General features: G+C 45.4%; 1 protein-coding gene across 1 annotated transcript; it reads left to right on the forward strand.

Annotated features, from left to right (window-relative positions):
• Window positions 1-2,914: 2,914 nt before the first annotated feature.
• LOC144159580 (uncharacterized) lies at window positions 2,915-18,490 on the forward strand. The gene is made up of 4 exons (XM_077691160.1): window positions 2,915-3,114; window positions 10,487-10,786; window positions 13,708-13,983; window positions 16,280-18,490. The coding sequence occupies exons 1-4, from the start codon at window positions 3,075-3,077 to the stop codon at window positions 16,795-16,797; spliced, it is 1,134 nt and encodes a 377-aa protein (XP_077547286.1). The 5' UTR covers window positions 2,915-3,074; the 3' UTR covers window positions 16,798-18,490.
• Window positions 18,491-19,762: the final 1,272 nt, after the last annotated feature.

Here is a 19,762-nt window from a genome sequence, read left to right on the forward strand (position 1 = left end):
TACATGTCTGGATCGCTGGCGCCTCGCTATCGGCGTAATTCAAACTTCAGCTGTGGCAGACGAGGCATGCTTCAACTTGTCCGAAGGACGCGGAAGCCGCTGCGGAGACCTCCTCTCTTACCTCTCTCGGACTCGGCATGCGCCGCTACTACCGGCCGCTCACGAACTCTGGAAAGAGTGTTGTGTGTGTCAGTGCCGTTCGTGTCGTGTGCACAATCTAGAGGAAACGCTTGTTTGACCGTTAGCCCTTTGGGTATAAATAAGAGCCCCCATGCGCTGTAGTTCATTCCTGTTTGAGCAGTGAATCAATGCTGTCCGTCTGCTCGAGTCCTGTACTGCTAACTCGCCCGTCGGGGCATTGCTCTTGTCTGGCTCAGGCCAATCTCTCGCCATGAAGTAAACAAGTTAAGTTTGCTTTCATCATCTGGTCTTCTTCCAGGCAGCGAAATTGGCTGGCCGCTTACTTCACCACGCTACCACATGCATGTCAAAGGAGACGGAGCTCGGCTCGGGTACGCCTTCCCGAATGCAGCAACGGGTTGTAAGCGGTGGGATGACAACGTCGCAACAGCTCCTACAACAGTTCTTAATAAAGCTTGCTTATGCCGAAGGTGTAAACGTTCCTGGGGAAGATCATTTTGTCTCGGTCGCCACATCCAGAATTCTGTTTCTTCCGCTAAGGAACGAACCTTGGATTAGTTTGAATGAAGCCAACTGCTTTAACGGTGTAACTCTACCTACTGTTCCTCGTTTGTAAATTTATTGTCGGCAGCACTACCGACCCGATCACATTTCACCATGCGTCGGCTTACAGCGAAACCATCGACCATGCGTTTCTGCTGAGTGAATATGACCACGTGTTGACGCAGCAAGAGCAATCGCCTGGTGAATCGTTCTTGTGCAGTGAAAAAAATTACAGGATGAAGTAAATGAAGTATGTCTCGTGAATGCTAACAGGACAGTGGGCAAATGGTAAAACCCCAAAAGCCGTCACACAATGTTGAAACGCATGGACTGCGATGGGTTAGTGTGGTAACGTTACTGACGATTTCGACAGGTGGGGGGGTCGTAGATAGGCAGCAGAGTGTTGTATTTCCCCTCATTATTTTTTATCTTTGTTCTCATATTATTATGTTGTCCACCAGAGGTTCCCAACTGGTTGTCAACCAAACAACTTTGACTGTTCCAATAAATGTTTATTCCTCCTCATTCCTCGTCCTCCACGTGTTCAGGTGAACAGGTATATGCAGCGGTTGCCCTCAATTTCTCTGAACTGGCCATGGATGTTCCAACTGTTTTCCGTGAAGCAGCAAGAAAAAAATAAGAAGTAGAAGAGTACATTATACTAAGGGTAGACTGCGCAACACCCGATGGCTAATTTATTAAGACTACCGGCCATCCTCGTTTTCCCACCAAAACAAGTTTCAGCTGTATGATAACACAGAGAGCGAAAATTAGAAATGTTAGTTTAGAAACTAGTATTGTAGAAGCACCTAAAACAGAAAATAGTAAAATTGTAGTTGTGTTCTTAATCAGGATGAATTCTTGCCCCATGGCTTCCCTGTCACTTGGCTCCCGCAGTGTCAATAATGCCTCTTCTTGCGTATTTCCTATGCACACTTTCTCCTCAAAAGCTTTTAAGCAGGGTTTGGAAACCTTTTGGCGTCGACGCAGTGGGGGCCGGAGGAAATCGAAAGAGGGGATGGGGTGGGGGGGGAGTGTAGAGGCAAAAAGAAAATATTCGACGAATTTACATTATTATACAAAAATGAAGCATAAATAATGGTTCTTGTCTTGTTCTTGTTTCTGCCTTACCCCATTTTACGTCAAAACTGCCATGTTAGCCTTCAGATTGGAAGTGACAAAAAATGCAAAGAAGGGTGGGGGGGGGGGGGTTCTGCCGTCGGGTCGAGGACCGATTTATACTGTCTGCATCCGGCCTGTGGGACACAGGTTGCCGACCCCAGCTTTAAAGCAATTAGTTGCGAACTGGGATGCTGTAAACGACCAGAAAATAATAATTTCCTAAGCCTTGTGCGCGGCCGCTCTGCTCAGGGCAATTGATTAATTCATTCTCAGATTGTGCACTGATGCCTGCGTGTGCGTGCACACACGCACACGCACGCACACAAACACACACGTGCACACACACGCCCACGCACGCACACACACGAACGCTTGCACACACACATACGCACACGCACAGAAACACACACACACGCCCACGCACGCACACACACACGCATGCACACGCACACTCACGCACGCACCATGACAGGCTAAAATGTTTCAGCCGAAATTGCCATTAGAAAGGTGGTGCTTTTGATAGTTCAGTGTTGATACTTCTGTGTTTATGCCTTGAAGATTATTGGAGTACCTTGGGTCCACGTTTGCTTAACGAGCTGCAGTAACTGCTCATGCAAACTTGAAAAAACGCGAATCGCGTGCGGCCGCTAATTTCAGGCAGGGATTATTCTATATGGCGAAGGGTCATGCCACTGAACAATACAAAACGCAGTTCCGAGAGGTTATCAGGCGGTTGGCTCAAGGCCCCGAACGTGAGCCGCACAAGCGTCCCCTCCGCGGATTAGCTGGATGGCGATTCATGCACGTCGCGGGTGTTGACAATGAGTTCGCCTGTTTAAATTACTATATAATTGCTACAGTCCGCAAACGAGCCTGTGCCGAGTGCGCATGCGCATAGTGGGAGTCTGGACAAAAGACTCGCGCAGTGATACAGATACATTTTCGCCGCCTTGCTGCTCACTTAAATCTCTGCTCGCTCACATATCATGCTTAAACCGCTGATGGAACCTCACGCGAGTGCGCGGTTGACTGCGCATGCGGCAACACCTCCCCTCTTCCTATCGGCTTGGACCCTCCCTCACGCTTATCAACTTTCCAGAGTTCTGTCGAGTTACTTCAGCGAAGGTTGCTTTCGCTGGGTTCACTGCGGATTTTGGCCAGAGCTTATACGTGCTCGTCCTGGGGCCACCGGATTGGAAATTCCTTGCGTTCTGCTCACCTCTGCTCTCTTCCAAAGCACTTCGGCGCTGGGATTCGGAAATGGCGACATGGCCACTGCTCCTGGCGAATTTCCGACTACTCGTTCACGTTCGTATGCTGCTCGACACGTCTGTAGAAGACAGTGTTCCTACTTTCACTAACCGCTCTTAGAATTCCTGTTTTTATGTGTTATTGCTCGATGTGCGTCGTTTCCCATGTCCGTATTGTAAGAACGTTTCTAGAATGGGAGGGCCACCCCCCGCAGCGGCACAGTATAGCGCTCCTTGGTTCGCCTTTTTGAAAGTCATAACTTCTTGAGGCGGCAAAGACAGCAAGACGTCTGTACAGGAGAGAGAGACATGCGAACGGCAGAACGCACTACCTTTAATACACGCTTCACGATCTAGTTTTAGTCGTCTAAGCTGCTTCTCAAAGACAGAGTAATGTGGGAGCTAACGCTTAAGAACGGCCTATACTAAGTCTGGTTACTGGAGCAGTATGGAAGGCGAGGGATGCTTTGGCTTTGGCTTGCACCTTTCCGCGGATGCTGGTGGTCCTTGCGGTGATCTTCACTACGTGTGATATTACACCATGCTAATTAATCGATGCGTGACCTGTCTGCTCAAGCAGACTTGCGCAGTGCTTGCCAACTTCTTATCCGATCATGGTCGTTATCTTTGACCACGTGCAGTGCAAACATAAATAAACAAGTACACAGACTTGGTAGACAGCTCTCAACGCAGTTCAGAAGCTGAGGGCTTGCACTGCACTCGGGGAGTTTCAGCGAATGGGTGAATTAACCTTTTTCTAAAACCGCGATTCCTAGTCCCGGGTACACTGCAGTTAATCGGGTGCTTTCTAAGCGGAGCTAAGATGTATATTTGGTTGTGCCCTTGAACAGCCCATTATAGGCCTCGGCGTTCATCACGCAAGGCGTAGTCTTAATTTTTTGTAAGATGCGTCTGTTTTGAATGGTGGAAATGGACAGAAATTCAGAGAATCGTTTGATGTGCAGCTTTCTTGCGCGGCCTGTCTTCGTTGCGAACTTTTTTAATAACCATGGATTGCCAAATACGTTGGATTGTTTCTTTCCGTCAAGGATACAACACGATTGCAGCCATTGACTGAAAGGGACTCTGCAACACTGGCGATAAACGCTTTCACTCGTTCCTCTGCGTCTGGAAGCATTCTGAAAGCTATAGTTATCGCCAGCACGGAGAGGTACTGCGGTGTTTGCTCGACACAGCAGATGCGACTTGCGTTTCTGCTTTTCTTTTGTGGCATTTTTTAGTGCTCAGCACTTAAGCTCCCGCTACTTTGGTTCCGCGGTGCCGGGTTTTTTTTTTTTTTTTTTTTTTTGTAACCGGCTAACGAAGTGAACACACAAGCAGGAAAGCGTGAAAGGAAAGTATAGTGAAACTGTGAAAGGCAGGGCGTTATGCCGAAACGGCGTGAGGCATGCTCTTCTTCGGCGATGCGCTAAGGGATAACAGAACGAAGAGGGAGCGGGAAAGCGGAGGACAAAAGTACGGCGGACGGCGCCCGGATCACTTCATGAGGTGCAGCTGGTGTGCGCCATCACTCAAGACTGCGGTTTGCCATACGCACAGATTCCGCATTAGGGAGTATCGTAATCGTCAGCCAAATTTTTTAAGGAGGCTATCGAATGCGTTTATTGCTGCAACTGAAAAAAACCCGGCCAATAGCCGCGGCACCGCTGCAATGACTTAATTTGAGCGCTCGAAGAACGCCAAAACAGGGAAAAAGAAAATTCTTCTGTGCAAGTTTCTAAGTTATATGGTGGGATTAGAGCAGCAATCTTTGGCTGATGTACTATTACGAGCAATATGAAATGGAACACAGGAACGTGTAGAAAACACCCTCAGACCCAGCTATGAGTGATACGCAGCGGCCGCCGTCGCAAACAAAGTGGAAAGGGCGACGCTGTTCTAACGACTGTTACAATTCCCGCCGTGCGTCTTATCGGCCTTCGGACGATACTGTATTATCGGCGAATTGACGTAAACTGCTGCTTTGTAGAAATGCAGCGTGGTGGGAGTGCAAACAGTTAGTAGGAGAGCTCCCTCCTTTCCCCCTTTGTTTTTCACAGCGCCATCCGCGTATCGCTCCGAGTCTGTTTCGAGGCTGTTTGCCACTCCTTCCTGTGTTCCCTTTCGTATTGCTCATAATAGTACATCCTCCCAATTTTTTTAATATCAAGGAATGACGACCGATCGGTGAGTCAGCGCTTATCACGGTGTCCAGCGGCGAAATAGGCGACAATACGCGCACGCACATATAGCCCTCTCCTGTGTGGGCATCGTCTGCTACGCTGTTTCCTCGAGAGCGATATACAGGTATCTGCGTGAATTTATGAGAAACCGGGGTTAGTTGAAGCACATGCGCGTTCGATGTTTTCACGTATCGCTTTCCCGGCGCGTTCATCGGAAACGTTTATGCTGCTTAGCTTCTTTTGGCGGCTAGCAAACGGCTTTCACCGAGACGAAAAGCAGGTGATGTTGCTCCAAGAACAGCGTAGCAGACGACACACATACAGCATACTGTTCTATGCACGTGCGCGTACTCTCGCCTATTTCGCCTCTGGACACCGTGATAAAGTTCTGGCACACCGATCTGTCGGCGTTCCCGTGATATTACGAGTTACGGTGTACTTTGAAGCCCCTTATTCTAAGTACCGGGTGTGTTTGTTGACGTTCTGAAAGCATTTAGGATATAAAAAAGATTAAAAAAGTGTTGCAGGGTCCCTTTAACTTCGGTAATTGTGTATTTTTGGGCAGATGTAAGGTGCAGTTCGATGGTTCCTCCTCAATTATTTTCTGGGCGTTGTAGTTTTTCCTGCGTGTTGTGATGACAGTGTAAGAAATTTGATATTTATTTTTTACTGTATTTGTCTTTTTAAATTTTCTTCCGCTAATTATCTCCATTTACGCTATTTAAACTAACCTCTTAATTCCGCCAAATATGCATTTTTGCGTAAATAAATGCGGAGCCTTCCACGTGGCTGGTGCTATACGGGTACTCGACAAAGAGCGGCTACGTATTAAAATGTAACCAACCATTTCTTCACCTATACATAATAACTTTGACTTACCTCTAAATCCCCGTATACATACGTACTATAACGGGGAGCAAGCTCTGGGTGCACAGGAGAGTGCGTAAAAGACGTACTACCGAAGCAGCTTACTGTGGACTCCGCGAAGCATCGCGCATGCGCAGTGGGTTCAGTGCACGACCGTAAGCTAGAGATAACGATTGACCTGCGCAGATGCTGGAGGATTGCTGGGTTTCCACGACGTCTGCTTTCAGTTGATGCTAAATTTAGCCCTCAGCTTCGCCACCATTCCTAAAGCTCCGCAAAGCCAGCGGTAGGCTGTCCCGACAAAACCGGCTGCCACACTCCCGTGTTCACTGTAATCGTTCTAACCGCTGTATTTCATCAGCACGATGGCAGGCATGCGCGCCTCTTACGGGTAACGAACGACCCGCAGACAAAAAGTATATAGACCGTTCCAAACTACTATAACTACCTCCATGACTCATCCGAGTCAACATTGTTCTCCACAAAGAAAACCTTAGGCATTTTTGAGACAAATATAAGTACTTAACCCAGAGCACCAGCGTATTTTTGTGAATAAATGTTGGACTGGTTTTTACGGTAGCAAATTAAATAAAAACTTAACGACGTATGGGTACGAGCTAGTTGGTACTCCACTATAAAGCTAGTTTGTACTCCATTATAAAACCGTGAGCGCCGGTCCTTGTCTCCTTCGTCCTTTGTGTTCTTTGCTTCGCGTCAGGGTGTTATAATAAAAAAAACGCGTTAAAAACTGTCGAAGAGAAGCGAGATAAAAATGCCAAAACAAGAGCTTGAACTCGGGCTACGCCAGGCACAAAAGAAACAAGGTTCCCATATAGGTAGTGCGAGCAGCAAGAACGCGGGAAAATTGAATTGCATTGAGAAAACGTTTATTGAGTGCATCTTGGGCGAAGGGGAGAAAGGACGATATTGACTTTCAAGATTCTTAGAGACGAAACCAGCTGTGCGGGGAAATGTTTTGCGAAATACCGTATTCTCTTGGCACTCTACACCACCATACACAATCTTCTTATCGCCTGCATTTTATTCCACGCACGTGTATTTCATAAATGCTGCAATGTGAATGATTATAGTGCACTGAAGTTAGAACAGAGTTCGTGTGCACGTTGTTAAAGTTAGCTCGCGTCAGATGTTTAAAAGGACTTCTAACGCTTATGTATTTGAGGGTGATCTTCGGGCTTGCATATCTCTCTAGCCGCTAGCGAGATCCTAGATTTCAACCATTTGGGCTTATTTCGTCTACGTTTCGTTATATTTATTAACGTGAGCCCTAAAAGTAACCAAATAGAATTAAGATTTCGCTAATTAGGTTAGAGGGAAGATCGAACCTTCTGGTTAATACCCAGCTGGTAACCTTGTGCAATAATTTGACGGAATCTCGTTTTCGTCAGTTTAATAAAACAAATATTCGTAGCTGCAATTTTCAGTTTTCTCGGTCCATTTCTTACACCGCTGTGTGCACTGATCTCTCTAGATTTTTTTTTTTCGCTAAATCTTTCGCTGCTTTCATTACTGACTGTTATATCCTTTTGCAGGGGTCATGCTGGCACCCAAGTGTGGTCTTTTCAGGGCAGCAATCAAGACTCCGTTCCTGAAACGCTTCCGTTTTACTTTTGTTTTAATCTTTGATGCTAACTGAAGTTTTTTTTTCGCTGTGTTTAACGCGATGGGACCTCGTGTCATCCTTCTGAGCCCATTACCATTGAAGCGTACTCCATTAAACATCATTTGATACCAGATACCTTCGCCTGTACGCATTTTTGCGCTTAAGATTTTGCTTATAAGCATTCCTGCGTTTTCTTCACAGATATTGAAGCCTATGCTACTTATACGTGCTTTACAGAGCGACGTCAAAAAATTGCACTGGCGTTGGCATTTGTGGTATTTCATCAATCTTCCACGTTGTGTGTGTAGCGGATATGTGGGCGTTAAGGAGCCTTTAATAGTAACAAACCAGTGTTTTCCTTTACGCTGCTGTCACCTACTGCGTTTCGTGAACCGATGTGACAAAACTAATCACGTGCTTAAACATGAATCACTCTTTAGGCAGGGGTCATAAAACTGGTCACACGATTCGCGTTGTTTTAATTGGGGAAAGAGTGTACGACGCGGGGTTCAACTTGGTTTTGTACCCCATTTGTATCACAGAAATTGCTTTTTTTTGTGGTATTTGCCTTCATAGGCAATGTGAGCTATTTACACAACGCAGTGTCTCTTTTAGTCATTATAGCTGTTTGCTTTATCTTGACTGTTTGAACTGACAATGAATTGGACGTTTGGATTGCAAAGCTTTACGTCGATGCCAAGTCGCCATGCCAGGCGAAGTTTACTGTGTGAGGGCTTTTTCGCGCATGAAACAAGCCCTACCAGCGACCTGCCGTTTAAGAGAAATTATCATTGCTGACACCGTTTAAAAGTGCCCGCACTGGTGAAAGTTTGGTGCTTTGATCGTGCAACGTTACGCCTGCAGAAAGTTTCTGTGATAGCGAGTAGTGCCGAAGAGCCAACCTTGGGGCACACGAATAGACAAGTCAGAAAAATCAAGCTTAAAGTAACCTTAGTAACTTTACAAGCTGCTTCGCATTCAGAGCGTCCCATTTGTGTCGCTGTAACGTGTATATTTGCATGCTACTGAGAAGGCGCGGTTTACACACATAGTAAAGCAATCAACGCGATGTATTAGGTCATTTGTTTTTTTTGTTGTGAGGCACAGTGCATAGTTGCGAGGCGCAGTTAGGGACAACACTTTTTTTTTAATTTTGACTGCCGAGGAAATAATTTTCACAAGAGGCCAACGCAAGACATCTTAGCTGAGAGACTCGCATACTGCAAACATTCAGAATAGTTTATATCCTGGTTGGGGACAAATTTCTATATACTTCCCGATAAACGTGCGGATTCTGCATAAATTGAGACTGAAAACTATAAAAAAACTGCTATAAGTCGTATTTCAGGGTTCTAAAATGTCTAAATTATTAAAGGCTGCGTACTGATGAGGTGCATTACATGTTTATTTTTCAGCCCTGTTGAAGACCACTGTGGACGAGTGCATCAAGCCAGCGACTCGGACGCAGTGAAACCACCCACGCATTTTTCGCCATTTTTTTGGCTTCCGGGGGAAGAATTGGGCCTAGTTGCGTAACTGGTGTTCGAAAAATGTTGAAGATCGACAAAACTATGTGAATTGTATGCAAGTGCTGGACCTTCTTCCGAGCGCCTATTCTAATGCATAGCCCAAGGGACTGTTCTCTTGACGTTTCTTGACCTTGTTCAGCAGGAGATGTGCACTTACACGTTGTGGGCGGTTAATAGCTTGCTTGAAAGCATGCCGTCTAATTGCTTGCATGGGGTTGTGCATTTCTTCGTTATTCTGTTGGATTTGATGTTTTAATGGATGCGATATATAGTACGATGTTTTATTGGTGTTTCCATGAAGATATGTATACCTACGTGCATATTTATGCTTATTTCTTTGCTTTGCTCACTTTGCTTATTTCTGCTGTAAAACTGTGTGCATGAGTGTAAATATACTAAGAAATTGATTTCACAAACACTAGAAATATACTTTCTCGCTCTTACAGGCGCGATGTTAGCCACAAGTATCAGTCATGTTCCATAGGTTTTGTTTGCTTGAATTGTAGGGTTTAACACGCCGACGCAACGCAGGCGATAAGGCGCGCCGTAGCGGAGGGCTCCGGATTAATTTTGACCACCTGGGGATCTTTAACGTGCACTGAAATCTTGTACGCAATGACGTTCTTGCTTTTCGCCTCCATCAGAAAGCAGCCACCGCGGCCGGGAATCGAACCCGCGTCCTCGTGCTCAGCAGCACAACGCTTTAGCCACAGAGCCACCGCGGCGGGTCGCATAGGTTTTGTAACGCAATTCGATGAAACAAGTTATTTAGGACTTCCTGCCTTATATTTCATTGTGTATATCCTAATTCAGTGGAACATGTTCTCCGTAATCCTAAACTATCGCAGACTCGCAGCTCTACTCAAATGCAGTGGTCAATCGGATCTTTTTTTTCTGACCCGTATTATAAAGAAATGTCCATTTTACGATAAGCCAATGATTATAAGCTCAATTAGCGTGAAAATGTTTCGTTGATTATTTTCACTGACTCTGCTACCTTTTTGCAACAGGGATTAAAAATACACGTTACACACTATGCAATGTTATACAATCATGGGGACCAAATTAGCCTTTTGGCTCTTCCGAAGCGTATATGACAGGGTTTTTGTACGTGCATTTGCACTAGAGTGAGTGCCATGATAGTGTAAAATTTTGATTGTTTTGTCTTCACTTTGACACTTTGTCAGAGCTCAATCTTAATAAGGCTTTATCTGCATTCCCTTCCAGGCCCAGATGTTCCAGCATCAACACACCGGCGAAGGAGCACGCGAAGCCAATCCCGTGCTCTAAGAGGAAGCCAGACGGCTGACAGCTGGGATGACTTATCCTGGGACGCCACCATACCAGAAGTCGACGGTGCAAAAAGCGGCGACAGATCAACCACCGGTAGAGGGCGCAGCCTCCTCAATCCTAGAAAGCTCAGACGATCAATGCTTTCCAACCCGCCAAGGAAGTTCCGCTGCCATGCTTGCGGATACAGGACCAAGTACAAAATGGACTTGCTTAATCACGTCGAACATCATGCAGGTGAGAAGGGGAATGCATTTTACTAGCGAAAAATAGACGCGGACGAAGAAGTACACAGGACACTCGCGAGTGTCCTGTGTACTTCTTTTTCGTCCGCGTTTATTTTTCGCTAGTAAAATGCAGTCAGATAACCAACTAGCCCAACTTCATGCCTTAACTGAGAAGGGGAAATGCGGCGCAGGACATCCCACATAATGATTTCATTTCCTTTATTAATCCTGCAGGGCCCAACGGCATTATATAAGGGGGCTTTGTAAAGGTGTTTCACGCAAAATTTTACCTTCAACAAGAAAAAGAAATATAGATAAGTAATGTGATAGAAGCTAAAGCAAGAACAAGTGCTATAATACAACTTGCGTGCACAAACACATGGATAGCCCAGTGAGCGTTCATTGACTGCATGACCGTGGTTTGGAGGGAATCGATAGTATTTAGTTTCTCGGGAAGAACTTTCCGATCAGCGCATGATACTGTTATTATGTACTTACACATAAACAGTTGTACGAGCGAAAGCCGCAGCTAAGCGCAGTTTTAACGTATGCTGTGTATGATCAGGTGGACAAAATATTCAAAGTATGTAACAGTACAAATTAGAAAAATGTACAAACCACGAACTTTGGAAAAATGCGTTTCATTGTGGGAAGTTGGGGAAAAATTGTCTTTTGGTAAGCTCCGCCAAATTTGGCGCTCAGATACATCAGATTCCTACATCAGCTTCCTAATGCACGCACAACAGCGAACTACAACGCTAGTTTACTTGACGGAAAAAAATAGCGACGCATCCAGTGCCATGCGCCATATACAGGAACTTTAAAAGTACGCTTACTTCTAGTTTAAGCGTTTTCCCTAAACTGACATCGAATTGACATTCAAAGATTGTATAGTTACCCTATGTTGCGACTGGCCATACGAGCTCATTCACCAGTGCTGCGACGTTGCCTTGCTCCGTCCGCTATCGACGCGGCGCAGAGAACAGCAATGAAGTTCTCGAGCCGACGAAGAGTTGAAGCAACATTTACATAAAGTATGTGCAAGGGTAACAAAAGCGTTACATGGCTCGCACCAAGGCGACAGCACGTCTTCACTCGGTTCCTCCGAAAAGTTTCTGGGCATCTCTCTCTCTCTCTCTCTCTCTCTCTCTCTCTCTCTCTCTCTCTCTCTCTCTCTCTCTCTCTCTCTCTCTCTCTCTCTCTCTCTCTCTCTCTCTCTCTGCTGCGTGGACGCTAGAACGGCAGGCCGCGGTTTCGTTGGGAGAGATGGCAACACTGCAAGCCAGAAACAAAATGGCGAAATGGCCCCCACACACTTCCGGGTGCACGAAGTGGCGGTACTCTTAAGCGTAGCTTATTTGGTGACGCTACTTTCCTCCATGGTGTCTTTCTTCCGGCGCCCATTACCCTCATTACAGAAAGTGACTCTGCGTTTCCGCTAAACATGGCAATGTGTACACCCACTACGATGGCTTAGTATACCTAAGGCGTTGTGCGGCTCAGCTCGTGGAGACGTGCTCGATTCCCGCTGCGGCGTCCGTTTTTGTGACGGAGGCTAAAAACGTGACGGAGGCTAAAAACGAAAACGTCCGTGTGCCCCAGAGTTCGTCAGGACGGTGCACACGTGACGAAAACCTATGCACAAACGGACGGAAAAAACACTTAAAATCACTCGTGATCGCATTTCATTTGTTCTCCGCACGTTTGTTTCGGCGCACGTGGTTACCTACAGGGGTACAAATTAAACCGTATAGGGAGAGAAGTGATTCGTTGGAAGAGAGGAAAATGCACTGGGGATATTATTGAGCGCAGCAGGGAGCTCAACAACCCAGCGCGCGGGTGGGGGGGGGGGGGGGGGGGGGGGAGAGAAGAGGGGATAGAAGACTAGGGAGGAAAAGAGGGGTGGGATAGAAGAGATATTACGGCACGCCTCACAGGTCATGGGCAGCTTCGGTGCGTAAAATTCCGAAATTTTTACATGGGTGTGTGTGTGTAACATCACACTGTCGTCAGAAATGTTGAAGACTACCGATATTACGCACAGAGCGGCAGCTTATACTGCTGTCATTCGGCAGATCTAATGACATTTAGAGTGAATGTCATTCTATCTAATTGTCACTACTTAGGCGCTACACAAGAATACCGAATGACATTTGAGGCGAATGTATTTTAGCGGATAAATGAGGTTGGGGAGCTCATTCAGCGGTCGAATGAATAGCCTCGGCAGCAGTGGCGCGTCACTGATAACACAGTTCAGTAATAAACCAAAAAATGTTCTTGCTAAAACTGTTAGTAAATATATTTTCCCCTTCATGTTGTTTTTTTAAAGAAAAACTACTACTACCAAAGAAGAATCTCGTCCTTAATGCGTGCGCTACCCTAACAGATTTTTTTGCGGACTTGTCTCGGCTTGTGATGTCTACTGATGTCACCTAAATCGGTGATTGTCTTATTATTTCTAAAAAATCATCCTTTTTTATGTTTCAAAAAAAGATTATGTACGAAAATATTGTAGATGCACTTGAAATATAATTTTGCGGCTTTGCCAGCTCGCTAATCGTCACCGCAATCCCTATCAATGACATTGGTTTCGCCGTGCAGATTCGCACGGCCAAACCGAATGTCTTTAACAGCTAATGTCATTCACTTTGAATGGCATTAGATTTGTCGTCTGACCTGGGTTTTACGGTGTAGACCCTCTACTTGGTGACATGCGCTGTAGAAGCTGAGAACAGGTCAGCCTCGTAAGTGTCGATGGGTTGTTGTAAAATTCGCTTTGTGCGTAGGCTGGCACCCGCTTCTTTATGATTTTGCATTCACAAGTGTGCATATCCGTTACAAATATTCCCGCCTTCAAACCGTTCTACCTAATTAGTATTGAGGTAATCGAATGAGTCCCCCTGAAGCTGCTTGCATCAACTCTCATTTCAGTCTCCGATACTCGAGATTCACACCCCCAGCAGCACGCGCCAGGTCAAACGCATGACAGCGCCGGTGACGTGTCCCGCGACTTCGCCAGCAATGTGGCGGCGAGGGCACAACCAAGGGGCGGCGAGGGCACAACCAAGACAGAAGCCCGGCTTTCTAAACCGAAAGCGTTGAAGCACTCGGTGGTCACCGGCGCCCCAAGAAAGTTCTGCTGCCATGTTTGTCCGTTTTGGACAAAATACAAGAACGCACTGCTGAGACACGTCAATCGCCACGGAGGTGAGACATTCGTGAAAGGACCATCTTTGTCTCGTGTTGTGTTGTTAGAGAGAAAAACTTTATTGCGAACAAGCAGGGCTTCAGGCTACCCGACTGCAGGTCCTCTCCATTTAATGCTAAACTCTGCTCTAGTGCATTTTTTATGTACCGCAGTAGAACTTACTGTTCCTCAAAAGGGGCAAGAGTCGGCCAGGTCGGGTCAATGGGACGACAGCTGCGTTGGTGTCCGTATGTCGGGTACTTGGAGTAGTGTAAGGACATTCCCATAGGACATGTTTCTGGTTTGGATATCCACCACAGTGTTTGCACACTGGTGGTAGTCCCATCGTTCCTTTGGAGACGTCGTCTAGCTGGGGTGCACAGTCTGCGCTTGTCTGCCTGCTTAGGTTAGGGTCCTTTCCTCGTGTTGTCTTTTCAGTGTCCAATGTATCACGCACTTAACATTTAATGGGCAATACCAACATGCCTGGCAATCAATCGTAGCATTTACTCGCGTGCCAGATGGTGCCATCATCACGGCTTTATAGACAGGCAAAAATGTGGAATTATGGTCTGCATTGCGCTGTGGTCACACTATGAAGTTTAAAAGACTTGCTCTAACTAGCATGCAATAACTGAAGGATGTTTGCCGCCATACTTCGTTTCATTGCCGCGTTCTTTTTTGCCATCAGCGCTGAGCAATAACTACGTATGTTAGATAATGTTCTAATTTTTCGGGAAGTCTTTTTTTTAAATCCACATTGCGGAGGGAGGGAACGGTTTAGGCAGCATCTTTAGTTTTTCGTACTAGGCTATAGGCTACTACTTTTTTTATCGTGTGATATCTTTTGGTTGACAGAAAGTCCAAAATGCTACTAATTAGAAAGAAAAAGGAATAAAAAATACAATTTTAATCTTAGCTGTGACCGCCGTCATATCAATCTCCGGGAAGATTTCCGCAGATCTTGATGCCCGGTACTAATTAGCTTTACTCTCAAGGTAATTTTGTCCAGTTGAATCAGTGAATAATATTGACCCATAATGGTCTCGTATGCCAATAAATTACCTCTGAACATGATATACAAAAAAAACATGTTCTTTCCAGCATTATCTTCAGTAGTCGTTAATGTAAAAAGACTATATTTCCACTGTTGCCATATTTGTTAGCAACATAAAGGCCACATTACCCAAAAATATACTAAATGTAACTCAATTTTCCATTTCTTCAAATTCTGACTCGTCACCGCTGCAGTGTGGTCTAAACAAAGTGTCTAACTGGTGTACTAATTGGAAAATGCGTCTAAACATTAATAAATGCAAAACAGTGAGAATTTCCCGGCGTCTGCATCCCCCTGAAGCTTCCATTTACACTACTGAAGGCCGCCAATTTGAAGACTAAAACATACAAGTATATAGCAGTCCACATAACTCATAACTTATCTTGGGAAACGCACGTGAATTACATAATTAACAATGCTAATAGGACCCTTGGGTACCTCCGACGTAACTTTTCTGCTGCCCCTTCTGACCTGAAATGGATGCTATACAAAACACTAATCCGTCCCAAGCTAGAATGTGCCTGCGCAGTATGGGACCCGGGATTCGATTATCTTACTAACGCTTTAGAATCCGTTCAGAACCAAAGCGCACGTTTTATCTTGGCCAACTACTCTCGCATGTCAAGTGCAACATCTATGAAACTCCCCCTAACCTACCCAATCTTTCTTTGCGCAGAGAAGAAGCTCGATTGAATCTATTCACAAGATCTACCACTCTAACCCGATTTTAAAAAACGAACTGGTAACTAGTTCATCATATTTATCAGCATCGTGTGTTCGTATGTTCGCTTTGTATTTTCTTCGGCTTGTATTTTCGGTTGTATTTTGGTCTTCTTCGCTGATTTTATTTGGTAGGTGGTTTTAATTGCAATGCATTAATTAGTTCGCAAGCTCGCTTTGTATTTAATTCATTGTTTGAGCCTGTATATTGCTATTAGCTCTATAATTTCTGGAAAGTAATTTTTTCTTTATGTAAACCGCATTTCTAGTGTAACTTTACTAATCTCCTCGTGTACAATTGTTTTGTGTACTTGCAAACTTAACCACTCCCTTCTGCAGCGCCCTCCGGGCATTGAAGGTATTGAAATAAATAAATAATTAAATAAAAAGGTGTGGGAATAACTATGTTGAAAACGACGCTTTTAAGTTAAGGCCAATAGTCCGCACCTTCCAGTTAGCTTTCATTCAGTGTAACTTTAAAGCCTTTCTACACCGAATATGCACCTAAACTGTCGTCGCCGTGAATTTCTCTTCTTCAGACCTTCAGTTCAAATGCGGGAAACGTCCAGCCCATGGACTACCGAACGCAAAACTTTGCCTGAAACGCGTCACCGGCACCCATGCCAGAACAACGCAAAGACAAGGCAATAAGACGAAAACTACCATCGACGTGAAGGGTGGCGGGCCGTCTCAACGGGCCGATGACGCCTCCAATGATGTCACAGCCTCCAAATCTGAAGGAAGCCTGCCCAAAGCGCAGCGAGCGAGCAGCGCCACCGAACCCGTTCGCTCTCACGCCGGTGTGAAGCCGTTCGGGTGTGGCTTCTGTTCCCGGCGATTCACTCGTAGGGCACACTTGATAGTTCACGTTCGTCTGCACACTGGGGAAAAGCCGTTCAAGTGTGAGTTCTGTCCCCGTCGATTCGCAACTAAGTCGCAATTGGTGCAACACACGCGCCTCCACACGGGAGAAAAACCGTACAAGTGCTCGGCCTGCTCGCTCGCGTTTCGTCTTAGAAAGTCCTTGATGGTCCACATGCGCTCCCACTCTGGGTAATGGCCACTCAACTATGGGAAGCGGACACAAGCATTTAGAAATTCGAGTTGGCCACAAATCTAACCGCACTGGTAACAAGTTATTGGGGTCGCAAGTATTACACTGCCGATTCTCTTGAGGCTGAGTGCACAGGCGGTGCTCAAGTCAAACACAGCCGTCCATCACCACGCGTGTTATCCACCGGGGAACTGGCTGTGTCGAACGTTATTGGCTGGGTACATCACTGTGTAACTAAGCAATGTGCGACTTATTGCTTAGAACCGCAAAACCTGGAACGGCTAAACACGCGTAAGCTTCTCTCCAGGCTCCCAGGCTTGACAATAATGGTCCACTGAGCTGTACTTGATCCACAAAAATTGCACACATTTGAAATCTAGTGAATACAATACCTAATTCTCTGGCTATTACTTATTTTACTCCTGGTTGTATATGAATGCGCTGTCTCTCTTCGGCTTCAAATGCTATCTAGCTGTACCGCTTCTGTGTCGGCGTACCGCACTGGCTTTGGGAGGAATTTGTTTGGGTTTGGAACGAAGATAGCAAATAAGCTGCGGAATTCAAACCATAGACAAAGATTTTTCCAACCCAGCGAACATTATCTTCTTTGGCGAGTTATATCTCCCTCACTTGCGAAAAAAAAACTGTCGATGTGAAGTTTAATGCTTTATCACCGTATATTCACAAGTGATCTCCACATGATTTCTGAGATTTCACAAATTATCTTTTCGTTGCCCTACACTTTTACTCCGGCACATCTTTTCCCTAAAAACGCCACCACTGCGTGAGATATCCTTTGTGCATTTTTCGACTCCAGCTTTAGTTGCTTTTGTGGTGTAAGCTGAGACCATTTCACATTTCTTACGGCATGTAAGCCGCCACACTTGCTGCTTAGTCTAAACCTGCATGCTAGCAGTTTTTTAAGCTTTGCCTGAGTGACTTTGTGCTCGCACGGGGGGTATAATACAAAACCTGTCAGTAAAAAGATGGTACTGAAGCTATTGGCCTCTTTTTTACGTGGATTTGTATTGGCTCATTCGTATTACCGACTATTTTCAATGGTACTAGAGAATTTAGAACGGTTAAGTTCGTCGCCGGAGATACTTGTACATGACTGCTCATTGCGGGATTTTTGGTTGCTTGCTTACTTTGTCAGATACATTTATGCTTTGAAATGACCTTGCACCCAAAAAGTTTGCGAAAAGCTATCGGGCCAATGCGTCACTACAGGTTTCCCCCTCTGATGTCACTGACGGAACGCGAGAACCCCGAAATCTCATACGCAATTTCTGGAGCCTGTAACATCAAATGCAAATTCACTTGCTCTTGTGGAATCGCTTTTTTTGAAATGCTGGTGCGCGAAGGCCGTCTTAGCACTCTCCCCAGTAGAAGAATGTTGCATGCATCACGAATCTTTAACCATGTTTAGCGACTGTGTAATGCAGATGGTATGGGCTTGCGCTGAAAGATGCTCTTATAAGCAATTTACTTGTGGGCTTGTCTTTTTGCTCATCTTTTTTGCGCCCTAGCTCTGTAGTTTTGTTGAATTGCTGGCCTGTAGTGTACCGTTTTTTCTATTTTGTGAGCCCTCATTTATTTTTATTCTTGAGTGCTTTCTTGATACTTCCAATCCTATTACGTGTATTAAGCAATGTTGAAAATAAAAATTTCTTGACGTCATTTGCAACCACTTAAAGGCAGTCTTGCAATTTCTTTTGTGCCGTTACATCTCCTGGCTACTAATGCGTGATCCTCGACACTTACGTGGTGGCGTATACATGTGTGGGGCGTATACATTATCTTGTACGGTTAGTCTAACGGAAGAGACTAAATAACATGGCGGCAGTTCTAGGTTAACGCCTGGGTACAACACCAGGAGATGAAACCCAGGCGAATAGCTTTTTGTGTTGGTGGGAGGTTCTGGTTTACCATATTTTTCGGCCACGTTGAGATACGTGTATTACACAGAGCGTGATGCATATTCTGAGTGATCTTTTCCTACGTAAAGCCACAGACATGTTTTCAGTGCAGCACTCTTGTATAGGCTTTAAGTATCGTTATAGTAACTGCGGCTGTGATAAAGCTTTGATATACAAAAGCCGCCTTCGAGTGCTCCAGACAACGAACGTTTTCTGCGTTGTTTCGCGACGACACTCCACACAATTATGCGCATATGCGTTCATAACGCACGTTCCAAACATGTACCCACCTTGCGTTAAGGGTTGTACACAATTAAGTTAATGCAATGCAGCTGGAAGCAAACATTCATACGAATCTTCTATAAGCCTCAAAAATATTCCTAAGCCTCTTACTTGGACTTTTATTGGGATATATACAAAGATATGGCTCAGAAATGGCCTCTTTCTTATAGAAATGAATTGAACGAAGAGCAATCATATTTCGCACTTGGCGATGCGATTGGTGGCGCCCTTTTTTTTGGCGCACAGAGCGTTGGAGGAAAGCCTGCTGAGTCTTATTATCTTCGAAAAAATACTTGAAGTAAAATCATCACATTTCTGATACGCTGCTTTGAGCAGTGTACTTAGCAGATAATCTATTAAAAAGGGGGACTGGATTTGTGAATCGTTTGTGCTAGGCGCAGCTAGGGGGCATTTCGGGGCTTCAGGCGCTAATACGAACTACGGTAGACGTGTTTTCCGATAGTTAAGCGTCAAAATGGCCATGGTGGCGCACAGGGACTGCGGTCACGCTCAACCCGACTGTAGCAGACGACAGGCGGCGCTAGTCCACAAGCTGACTCCACGAGCTAGGGGGCGCCACGCAGATCCCGGTTAACTCTTTCGTTACCGGGAGATATTGACCGATTTTGGGAGGTCTAACAAAACTTTTATGTGATACACAAATTGGTTTGGCACAGATTACGGTCACATAAAATGCAGGTGATTACACGCGCTTTGCAACGACGAATAATGACTACAGCGAAAAAAAAAACAAATTTCAAATTGTT

Source organism: Haemaphysalis longicornis, unplaced genomic scaffold, assembly GCF_048455015.1.
Source record: "Haemaphysalis longicornis isolate Haplotype H1 unplaced genomic scaffold, Haemaphysalis longicornis Haplotype H1 scaffold_10, whole genome shotgun sequence".
NCBI classification, from domain to species: domain Eukaryota; kingdom Metazoa; phylum Arthropoda; class Arachnida; order Ixodida; family Ixodidae; genus Haemaphysalis; species Haemaphysalis longicornis.

Excerpts from the sequence above, each read along its gene's own strand:
- LOC144159580 (XM_077691160.1), top strand. The coding sequence starts at position 3,075 with ATGGCCACTGCTCCTGGCGAATTTCCGACTACTCGTTCAC. Across the intron at positions 3,115-10,486 it reads ATTTCCGACTACTCGTTCAC|GCCCAGATGTTCCAGCATCA; the intron begins GTTCGTATGCTG and ends ATTCCCTTCCAG. Across the intron at positions 13,984-16,279 it reads ACACGTCAATCGCCACGGAG|ACCTTCAGTTCAAATGCGGG; the intron begins GTGAGACATTCG and ends TCTCTTCTTCAG.